Genomic DNA, 12197 nt, shown 5'->3' with positions numbered 1-12197 from the left:
CTTCTGACACAGCAGGGAAGCCTCTTCCTGGGTCTAACCTAATGTTTTCAGCTGCAACTTGAGACCAGTTTCATCTTCTGATCTTTGTGGGATTGACTGACAGTCATGGATCCCATTTCTCTTTTTCATATTATACTTCAGTTCTTTTTCTCTCTCCTTGACTCTCCTCATGTCCTTCCATCCACACACACTCCAGATACTGCAACCAACATATTTCTATTTTTACCTGAATAAAAAAAATGTTGTTCTGAGAAAGGCCACAGGACATGATGAAGAAAGCCTGCTTCCTGCCTTCCAGGCTGGAGCAGAGGGCCTCCCGCACCTCTCCACGCAAAGCAGAGACTTCCAAGGCATGTTTCCTTCAGTCCCATACTGTCTTCCATCTCGGTATCTTTTGGGCAGCTTTTTTTGTTTTGATTTTATTGTCCTTCCAGAGTAGGGTGGAAATGGAGGTGGGGAACTCACTGACTTTCTCCATCTCCCCTGATTCATGTGGCCAAATGCTGACTTGTATTATACACCAGACACTGTGTATTGTTATTTAATTCTCACGACAATCCTGTGAGGTAGGGATTGTCTTTGTTTTACAGATGAGAAAACCTAGTCTCTGAGAGGTCAGAGTCACGCAGCTTGTGAGTGGCCAAGAGTCTGACTCGGAGAGTGGTCAGGGCAGGCAGCTAAGGTAGAAAAGACACTTGGGGGTACCCACTTGCACTTGGGGTCAGAGGCTTGGGTTTGGATCCTGGCTCCATCACTGACTAATGGGACCTTAGCAAGTCATACCTATTGTGTGTCTCAGTCTCAGCCTTCTCAAGTGCAAAGAATTAATCATGATGCCTGGTTCCCTAGGCAGATGATGGGATTTAAGTAAAGTGATTACTTAACCCAGGGCTGGACTCCGCATTGCTCGGGCAATGTCCACTGTAGCAGAGCAGCATGCACGTGAAAGGCTGCCCTGCAGCTGGCCCCTAGCCAGCCCACCTCCTGGTGCCCAGGCCCTTGTGTCATCACTTCCCCTCCTCTTGAGTGAATGGATGCATCAGGTCCTTGCTACATGGGGCTCACAACAGGGCAGATGCCTTTCCTGAGTGAGGGAGGGAGGGAGAGTGTGAGCAAGATCACTGTCACAGTCTTTTTGTAACCTTGACGTGTTAGAGCTAAAATAAGGGCTCAAATTCTAACTGATTGTGCACAGCAAAAGTAATTGGCTGTCACTTTCAAGATTAGATTACAAAAACCCGCTGACTTTCATCTTGCTCACCCTCTCACTCTCTCCATCACTCCCTGACTCAGTCACTCAGAGGGGAGGTAGCTCCCATGGAGTGAGCTGGCGTCGATGGTGAGGAGCTGGTGTCCCCAGCCAGTGGGCCCCTGACACTTGCCAACAGCCCAGGCGTGAGCTGGGAGCAGCCCATCTCCCAGGGCAGCCTTGGGACAAGGGGAGCCTGGTTGCCATCTTGACTGTAGTCTTGTGAGAGCCACAGACACCTAGCTAAGTCGCACTCGGGTTTCTGACTCAGAAACCATGAGTTATAAAATGCTTCTTGCTTTAAGTCACAAAGTTCTGAGATGACACAGCATGGAAGGCTGTGGAGGGGTGTAGTTTGTCTGGGAGAAGCAGCAGAGACTTCTCAGAGAAGCTGTGTCTGTCTGTGCGTGGTTTGGAAGGGTGGACAGGACATAAACTTGAGAAGGGGAGAAAGGTTCTCAGGCAGGGAAGAGCAAGCAGGTGTATTCCAGGAGTGGGAATCTGGTGTGGCAGAAATATCTGACCTACCCGTGGGCCTAGATGGAAAAGTCCTACCTGAGGGGTGAGTGGGCTCCTCCCCGTCAGGTGCACTCAGCTCCGCTCTCAACTGAACGATCTTGGGTGAACTAAAGGAGCTTTTATAGATCTGTTTTCTCCTCTGTGGACTGCAGTTTGAACAAATAGAAGATCTTCAAGGCACCTTCCTTCGACCATCTCCTCACCCATACAGCTCAGAGAGGGGACCGTGTATAATGTGGCTATTTGGAGATTGACCACACGGGGGCGATGTGATCTCATTTGAACAGCTTCCGTATTTACACTGCTACTCAAAAAAAAAAAAAAAAAAAAAAAAAAGCCCTTTTGGGTCCATTGATGGGACTCTATAACACCTCCTTCCTGTTTTTTATTGGTAACTTTTTAAAATTGGAAATTACAGACATGCTCAACATCGTAAATCTGAAAACAGCCTACATGTTCTATTCACAGCCTTTCTATGACCCATGTTTGATAAATGTGCACTGACAATCAGAAACATTCATTTGTTGACTAAAAAATTAAACTATTGATAAAAAGAAACATTTCCAAAGGCATAAGTAGGCATAAATGGTTGAAAATAAATCAGATACTTAATAATACCAAAATATGTTAAAACAAATTTCATCTTTTTCTTTTAATGTTTCATATATGATTTTTATTATTGTGTTATCAGTGGGTCAAAAACATACTTAAAAAAATCACAAGCAAAAGTTACGTAAGTTATGCACTCCAAGGACATTTCATCCAAAGTGTATCATTGTTAATACTTTGGTGTATGTCTACCTTAACTATCTCTCTCTCTATTTATTTATCAGAATATGTATTTTATATGGACAATTTGCTGTTTTTTACTTTTTTTATCAGCTAATAATACATTGTGAATATTTTTCCATGTCAATAAATCAACTTTTAAAAATAAAAATTTTCTTTTAGAATAGTTTTAGGTTGACAGAAAAATTACAAAGATAATTGACAGAAAAATTGCAAAGTTTTAGATTGACAGAAAAATTGCAATCTCATACACCCCACTTCGGTTTCCTGTATTAGTAACATCTTAAATTAGTATGATACATTTGTCACAATTGGTAAACTAACTGTGATACATTATTATTACCTACGATCCGTGCTTTATTTCAGTTTTTGTCTAATGTCCTTTACCTCTTCCAGGATACCACAGTACATTGAGGCGTTATGTCTCCTTAGTTTCTCAGAGGTTCCTTGTTTTGAATGACCTTGACAGCTTTGAGGAGTACTGGTGAGATATTTTGTAGTCTGTTCCTGTATTGAAATTTTCTGATGAGGAGACTGGAATTATGGGTTTTAGGAGGAAAGCCAAGAGGTGACGTGCCTTTCACATCACAGCAGATCAAAGGTGTACACTATCACCTGATTTCACACTACTGATGTTGACCTTGATCATGACGTGGTGTTTTTCAGGCTACTCTGTAAAGTTACTGTTTTTACTGCTTCTTTCCATAAAGCTCTATGTACAGCCCACACTTAAAGAGTGGGGATTATGCTTCCCTTCCTTGAGGGTGGACTATCTACTTAAGTTGTTTGAATTTTTTTTTTTTAGTATATTTTGGCCTCACTGCGTGGCATGTGGGACCTTAATTCCCCTACCAGCTATTGAGTTTTCAGCATTGCAAGGCAGACTGTTAGCCCTGGGACCACCAAGGAAGTCTTGAATTTTTTTTAAACAAATAATTGTCTTTTATTTATTTTTTACAAAAATTATTTTTAATATATATTTTTTGGCTGCCCTGGGTCTTTGTTGGTTTGCTCAGCTTTCTCTAGTTGCGGCAACAGGGGCTACTCTTCGTTCTGGTGTGAGGGCTTCTCTTTGCAGTGGCTTCTCTTGTTGAAGAGCTGGAATACACTCAGGCTGAATACACTTCAGTAGCTGGAATACACTCAGGCTTAGTATTTGTGGGGCACAGGTTTAGTTGCTCCACAGCATATGGGATCTTTCCAGACCTATTGAACCTATATCCCCTGCATTGGCAGGCGATTCTTATCTCCTGTGCCACTAGGGAAACCCTGAATTTTTAATAAATAAACCTATTGCAACCTAAAATAGAAAAAACCCAAATACAAGATACTGCCTTGAATTAGGAGGATTTCATAGAACTCTGCTGTGCTGTGCTGAGTCCCTCAGTCATGTCCGATTCTTTGTGACCCTATGGACTGCAGCCTACCAGGCTCCTGTGTCCATGGGGATTCTCCAGGCAAGAATACTACAGTGGGTTGCCATTTCCTTCTCCAGGGGATCTTCCTGACCCAGGAATCAAACTGGGGTTTCCTGCATTGCAGGGGAATTCTTTACCCGGCTGAGCTACCATTGAGAGAATCAACTTTTAGGTAGGTTGATAAGAAGCCCGGGGTCCCCGAGGAGGAGAAAGGGGTCTGAGGCTCTTGAGGAGGAGAAAGGGGTCTGAGGCTCTTGAAGAGGAGGAAAGGACAAACATTTTTTTCTACATTCCTTAGTCTTAGTCATATAAAATGTTCTTTTTTTTTTTCTTTAAGCCCAGAGTTAAAGATTACACAACAACTCAGTTTAAAGTCTGTACTAAGTATTATATAACAATGTATCCTGCTGGAGGACATGTTTCTCTTTCTTGAGAACCTTCTGACTAATCCTGTTACCTTAAAATGTATATTGTGGGGGTGGGTCTGGTAAGACCTTTACAACCTTGAGACATTCTTTTGATTTACTGCAATAACCAATTGAAAAATTATATAGCTCTCTTGCTAAGACTAGAGGGGCACTCTCTGTCCCCTTTCTGATGTCTGTCAGAAGCTTTCTCTGTCCCTTTTTATACTTTAATAAAACTCTGCTGCACAAAAGCTCTTGAGTGATCAAGTCTGGTCCCTGGTCCCGAAGCTAACTCTTCTTTGGAGATCACCAATCCGACATTGTTCACTGTGAGCTATCACCATGGAGGAGGAGATCACAACCCAGTCCAGAATTCTTGCCTGGAAAGTACCCTGGATAGAGTAGCCTGGAAGTCCATAGTCCATGGAGGTATAAAAGTCAGTCACGACCGAATAACTGAGCACACACACACACACACACACACACACACACACACACACAACTCTAAACAGGAGAAGAACCAATGGCAAAGAAAGCTTCTTTCTTGGTTGTGTGATACATATCTTTCCAAGGACTGGAATTTCTCTCTGATCCTTCCTCTTTGAGCCATTAGGGTTTGAGGCATCCTCTCTGGTCACTTGTGTTACCCCCCTCCCCCCGCTATTGGTGACATTATTCCAGCTGAGATCTGTTTCCTCTTTCTAACTTCTTCCTCAGTAGCTGGGGACCATGTTGATACCTGGGGTGGGTTGGAAAGTTCAAGCAGAAGTCAGACCTGTTATTATTTTAGCAGTTTGTTTTCTTTGAATGATTAGCACTGTCTTACAAAAGGAATTTGAGAAAGTGCTGTCCCTGGTTTCTAGGCACTGGAAAGAGGAAGCCTAGGGACTCACTGTGGCAGTGGGCAGAGGGCAGCCCCTGGGGCAGTGAGCTGGGCAGTTCAGCAGGTAGACCCTGACTGGGGAGCTGGAACACAGGATTTCTGAACCCGGCTTCATTCAGGCCTGGCTGAGGGACCCTGGATACAACCCAGACTCCTTTGCCTTGTGGCATCTGTTTTGTCCTTGGGGTGTGGACTCCAGCCCCCAGGCCTGACTGCAGGGAATTAGAGAGGCTTAGCTGCTGCTTCCTTGTTCCCCGTCATCAGTCAGGTCCCTCTCCCCCTCTTCAGCCTCCCCTGATAGCTTCCATCCCCACCTCTCCTCTGGGAATCAGGCTCTGGGGGACTGAGCTTCCCTCCTGGGCTGCAGGGAGGGCCAACCTGGGGCCATGTGGACTCAGGAGCAGGTAAAAGCCCCACCTGCCTTCTCTCTGAAGCCTTGATCCTGTGTCTTGTCTTTCTCTCTTCCGCTCTTGCTCTCACTCCAGCCCTGCCTCCTGCTGGATCCATTTTTCTCGCCGTCTCCTTCTGCCAGCTTTATTTATTCTTTCTATGCACCCTGCTTTCTGCCCATATCCTCCACTGCTTTCCCAAAGGGAAAATGTTCTCTCTGTCCCATCTCTTTGCTTCCAGAACTCAGAACTTGGTGAGTGGAGCCAATCCTCTGTGTCTTTCCAGTTCCAGCCTCAAGGAGGGACTGCCGTCACCCTCAACTCCCCTGGTTTCTGTCCTTCTGTCCTGAGGGGCAATGTCAGCCGCCCAGGTGCTGGTATATCCACTCCTGACCCCTGGGAGGGTCTTGTGGACCTATCCACATGCCTTCCCTGCTGCAGCTGGAGCTTCTGTCGTAGCCTGGCTGCCCCCTTCACTCCCCCTTCCAGTCTGGCCTTGGGGACATGAGAGGTGCCAATGGCACAGCAGTGACTGAGTTTGTTTTGCTGGGGTTCTCAGGTTACGGTTCCCTCCGGGGCCCTCTGTTCTGGGGGGTGCTTCTGGTCTACCTGGTCACCCTGCTGGGCAACTCGCTGATCATCCTCCTCACCCTGGCGGACGCTGCCCTGCACTCGCCCATGTACTTCTTCCTGCGCCACTTCTCCGGGTTGGAGATGCTCTACACCACGACTGTGGTCCCCAGGATGCTGGCCGACCTCCTCTCCCCCTGCCCCACCATCCTGCCAGCCAGCTGCTTTACCCAGCTGTATTTCTTCTCACTGTTTGGCATTGCTGAATGTGGCCTGCTCACTGCCATGGCCTATGACCGCTATGCTGCCATCTGCCGGCCGCTGCATTATAGCACCCTGATGAACCCGGGAGCCTGTGTGTGCCTGGTGGGTGCCTGCTATCTCATGGGCATCATCACTGGCACCACTCACTCCATCCTCATCTTCACTTTGCCCTTCCACGGTACCAACACCATCCACCACTTCCTGTGTGACATCCTGCCTGTGCTGAGACTGGCCAGCGCTCGCACCTTCTGGGGTGAAGTGGGCAATCTTGCCATCACCATAGCCTTTATCCTGACACCCTTCTCTCTGATCATAGTGTCCTATGCCTGTATTCTTGTCACCATCCTTGGGGTTGCGACATCCCAGGGACGTCGAAGAGTCTTCTCTACCTGTTCCTCCCACCTATTTGTGGTCATGCTCTTTTTTGGGACAGGAACCATTGCCTACATGAGGCTGGGGGCAGGCTCCTCCCAGGCCGGGGACCAGATCCTTGCCCTCTTCTACACGGTTGTCACTCCCATGTTCAACCCTTTCGTCTACACTCTGAGGAACAAGGAGGTCACAGGGGCAATGAGGCGGCTTGTGAAGAAATACTTCTGGAGTCCTTGACCCCCTCTCATTTTTGGAGGGCCTGATCTTTGGAGGCTTTCAAGGAAGAGTGAGAAAGAAGCCCTGGCTCTGAGTGGTGTGTCGGGGTCCCTAGCCTGCCCAGCTCGAGTGCACTGTTGCTCAGAGCTTGGCTTCTGCAGCCTGCTCTTTTGGCCCTAATCTGACTTGTTCTTAGGCACAAAGCTGGAAAGATGCATTGTGTGGAGGCTGGGATCCATGGGGTTGCTAAGAGGAGTGAAGGTGACTGTGCCCATCTCATGACATGTTTGAGCACTTCTGGTCTTTCCTGAGGCTTAGGGCCCCTTCCTGGGGCTACAATTTCTGGAGACAGTGCTTTTCTTCCTCCCAGACTCCTCACTGCAAACCTTTCTCTTTCTTGTCAGTTGCCTCTGCTTCTACATGAACGCCTTTACTCCAGGTGGGAGATCTGACTTGGGTGGAAACAGGGCAGAGAATAGTTTTAATTTTTTTGTTATAAAGAAAGCTGATTGCCGAAGAATTGATTCTTTTGAACTGTGGTGTTGGAGAAGACTCTTGAGAGTCCCTTGGACTGCAAGGAGATCCAACCAGTCCATCATAAAGGAGATCAGTCCTGGGTGTTCATTGGAAGGACTGAAGTTGAAGCTGAAACTCCAATACTTTGGCCACCTGATGAGAAGAGCTGACTCATTTGAAAAGACCCTGATGCTGGGAAAAACTGAAGGCCAGAGGAGAAGGGGACAACAGAGGATGAGGTGGTTGGATGGCATCACCAACTCAATGGATATGAGTTTGACTAAATTCCGGGAGTTAGTGATGGACAGGGAGGCCTGGCGTGCTGCAATCCATGGGGTTGCTAAGAGCCAGACATGACTGAGCGACTGAACTGAACTGAACTGATTGCTGAATGGATGTCATTATACCTGTGCACTTTTATATTCTTCTGATCATAAACTTCTAGAAATAGAATTGCTGAGTCAAAATATAGGCACATTTTTTGAGTTTTCAGAACTTATTGCCAAATGCCCTCTAAGAGAGTTTTTGTTGTTTTATGGTCCAGTTGAGAGCAGTCGAATTTCTAATGCAAGGAAATGGACTAAGAGTCGGGATGGAGCTAAATAATACACATGATTCTCATATACACCAAATCTGGTTACTTGTGTTTTTAACATCTTAAACTAGTATGACACATCTGTCAGAATTAGTGAACCAATACTAGGAACTAAGATTGACACTTTATTCAGATTTCTTTAGTTTTTGCCTAGTGTACAAAATGTATCTCTTCCAAGATACATTTAGCTGTTTTGTCTCAGTTTCTGAGAGGTTCCTTGTCTTGGATGACAATTTCATCCAATCTATTCTGAGCATGCAGTTCAAGAGTCACTTGTTGGTTAGTGGTGAGGTGTTCAGTATACACTTTTGCCTATAAGGAGCCTGAGAACTATTTTGCGATAATTATTTGCTCCAAAGGGCAAGCCTTCGTTCTCAAATGTGGGTTTGTCTCTTGGACTTAGCACAGAGTCCAGTGCCACTGCCGTGGAGCTTCTTAGGGTCATCTGAGTAGTTCAGAAGGTCCAAAGGGCAGAACTGTGGCCTGGACCAGCTAGAGAGCCTTTTCATGCTCTGACTGGAAGATATCTGCTAAGTAGTTTGAAGCAGCACATCCATATGAACTATATGTTGTTTGCCCAATCCGAGATCCTCAGGAGGTCTTTTTCCTACTGCAGAGAGAAAAACGTAAGGCAGCTTGTCCTTAATATTTGAGGAGATGTCTTGACATTCCCACAGTGGCTTCCCTGGTGGTTTAGACAGTAAAGAATCAGGAAGACCTGGGTTCAGTCCCTGGGTTGGGAAGATCTCCTGGAGGAAGAAATGGCAACCCGCCCCAGTATTCTTGCCCGAAGAAGCCCCATGGACAGAGGAGACTGGTGGGCTATGCTCCATGGGGTCACCATGAGTCGGATACGACCAAGCGACGAACACCGACATCCCCAGACAATCTTCACTGAGTGACACGTCTCTGCATTTGATGGGACTTACCGCCTGCCCTCTGGTGTGAATGTATGTCTACCATGCCTACCATTTGCTTCTTTCCAGGTGCTGTCAGCATAGTCTCATGAATATGATGGGCCATGTGGTGTCCTATTGCATGGTGGGATGAGCAAGATGCCTGGGGATTAAGTGATGGCACACCGCTAGAGTTGGTGTAACTCTGAGGCAAGACAAGAAAGGTGAATTTCTATCCCTGCCCAGAGGAAACATACTGAATCTGGATCGAACCAGTGCCAGGGCAGTGAAAAACACAGAATCCTAACTACTGGACTGCCAGAGAGCTCCCCTCTTTGTCTGTTCCCATCTTCCTACTTTCTCTAAACTCACATTATCAGAGGGAGAATTAATCCTGTACAGAGTAAAAATATGCGCTCTAGTGTTGAAAGCTCAAGTATGTTATTCTCTAGCTGTGTTACCTAGGGAAAGCTGTTCAACATCTCTGAGTTTTGTTTCCTTGTCTTGTGCAATTGGTATAACAACAGTGTCTACTTAGAGGAAGATACACTATGAAGCTTAAACTTGGAGGTATATTTACTGTGATGCTTACCATTCACTTGCATAGACTCCTTAAAAGGGCCAGAAAATTCTAGCAATTGTGTTCCTCTGGTCATATATTTTTACAAAAATTACATAGTGATATATTTTAACTGCAATCTGTTGTAACTTCTTCTTTTTAAAAATATTTATTTATTTGGCTGTGCCCAGTCTTAGTTGCAGCATGTAGGATCTAGTTCCCTGACCAGAGATTGAACCCAGGTCCCCTGCATTGGAAGCACAGAGTCTTACCCATTGGACCACCAGGAAAGCTCCGTAACTTCTTCTTTTTTTCTTTAATTTAATTTTATTTAATCTGTTGTGACTTCTGTCTCTCTCCTCTATGACTTCCTCAGCCCAGTTTCCCCTTGTGGTGTGTACTGTTGAAATGTTGATGGATAATTTTAGATCTAAGGCAAAGTTGAGTTGGGGGTAGATTGAGTTTGGTAGGATGATAGTGTTTGGATCTATGTTGTTCACAGTTGCTTTTGAGTATAGTTAAGTTATTGGTAGTTGTCCTGATGCAGGAATGACTTCCAGGAATGTGCCTTCTATCCATAGTGCCATATCACTCAGCATTTCAATCCAGAATAAAGTACCAGATGTTGTGTTATGGTAAGAATGTGTCTGAATGTGCCTGGCACTGAAAATATACAGGAAATGGAGGAGAAAAAAGATTAGAAATATATGGATAAAGGAGTTAGCATATGGCAAAAAACACTCAAGTCATCACATGTGTAATGTTATAAGCAGGATTTGATTTTCATCCTCTAAGTGAAAAAAGTTCCCTCTATCAGAAATGCATTTGATAATGCAGGAACATATATAGTTATAAAACCACCATTTATTAAAAAAATAGGAATGGGGGATTTGATTCAATTAAAGTATTTCATTTTTTTTTAAACAGGAAAACTTAGCTCTTCTTTTTAATTGTTGTATAATATTTCAATTACATGAGTAGATTAATTTATTCCATTTCTCTAGTGGAAAGATCCCTGATCTTTTCCTACTTTCCCCCCACTTATAAACAGCAATGCAATTAATTTCCTTATTCTAGTTTCTACAAAAGATACTTAGCTTTCAGTTCAGTCAGTTCAGTCTCTCAGTCGTGTCTGACTCTTTGAGACCCCGTGAATCGCAGCACGCCAGTCCTCCCTGTCCATCATCAACTCCCGGAGTTCACTCAAACTCATGTCCATTGAGTCGCCATCCAGCCATCTCATCCTCTGTCGTCCACTTCTCCTCCTGCCCCCAATTCCTCCCAGCATCAGAGTCTTTTCCAATGAGTCAACTCTTCGCATGAGGTGGCCACAGTACTGGAGTTTCAGCTTTAGCATCATTCCTTCCAATGAACACCCAGGACTGATCTCCTTTAGAATGGACTGGTTGAAAAAAAAAAAAAGAATGGACTGGTTGGATCTCCTTGCAGTCCAAGGGACTCTCAAGAATCTTCTCCAACACCACAGCTCAAAAGCATCAATTCTTTGGTGCTCAGCCTTCTTCACAGTCCAACTCACATCCATACATGACTACTGGAAAAACCATAGCCTTGACTAGACGGACCTTTGTTGGCAAAGTAATGTCTCTGCTTTTGAATATGCTATCTACGTTGGTCATAACTTTCCTTCCAAGGAGTAAGCGTCTTTTAATTTCATGGCTGCAGTCACCACCTGCAGTGATTTTGGAGCCCCCCCAAAATGACGTCTGATACTTAGCTTTACTAGTTATTAAGTTGCTTTTCCAAAAGTTATGTCAATGTTACTCATACTGGCAACATTTCCTCATTCTGTTGGTGTAAAGAGGATTCTATTCATTTTACATATCGTTGATTTCTTTTTTTTTTAACATTTTATTTTATTTTTATTATTATTATTTTTTACTTTACAATATTGTATTGGTTTTGCCATACATCAACATGTATCTGCTACAGGTATACACGTGTTCCCCATCCTGAACCCCCCTCCTTCCTACCTCCCCGTACCATCCCTCTGGGTTGTCCCAGTGCACCAGTCCCAAGCATCCAGTATCCTGCATCGAACCTAGACTGGCGATTCGTTTCTTATATGATATTATACATGTTTCAATGCCATTCTCCCAAATCATCCCACCCTCTTCCTCTCCCACAGAGTCCAAAAGACTGTTCTATACATCTGTGTCTCTTTTGCTGTCTCACATACAGGGTTATCATTACCATCTTTCTAAATTCCATACATATGCATTAGTATACTGTATTGGTGTTTTTCTTTCTGGCTTACTTCACTCTGTATAATCGGCTCCAGTTTCATCCACCTCATTAGAACTGATTCAAATGTATTCTTTTTAATGGCTGAGTAATATTCCATTGTGTATATGTACCACAGCTTTCTTATCCATTCATCTGCTGATGGACATCTAGGTTGTGTTGCAAGCGAAATGACACAAAGACAAAACACACGAGACACACAAGAGACAGACAATACACCACTCCGGCCGGAGGAAAAAAACTGCGCAAACTAATTGCGGTTTATTTTTATAAAGACCCCTAGGCAGAATTCC

At 44.7% G+C, this 12197-nt stretch overlaps 1 protein-coding gene across 1 annotated transcript; it reads left to right on the top strand.

Moving 5' to 3' along the window:
- Positions 1-6158: 6158 nt before the first annotated feature.
- LOC120857404 (olfactory receptor 9-like) lies at positions 6159-7097 on the top strand. The gene has a single exon (XM_040232843.1). It carries the CDS (start codon positions 6159-6161, stop codon positions 7095-7097), a length of 939 nt encoding a protein of 312 aa, XP_040088777.1.
- Positions 7098-12197: the final 5100 nt, after the last annotated feature.

Source organism: Oryx dammah, unplaced genomic scaffold, assembly GCF_014754425.2.
Source record: "Oryx dammah isolate SB20612 unplaced genomic scaffold, SCBI_Odam_1.1 HiC_scaffold_29, whole genome shotgun sequence".
Taxonomy (NCBI): domain Eukaryota; kingdom Metazoa; phylum Chordata; class Mammalia; order Artiodactyla; family Bovidae; genus Oryx; species Oryx dammah.
This window is presented reverse-complemented; position numbering and strand designations above follow the sequence as displayed.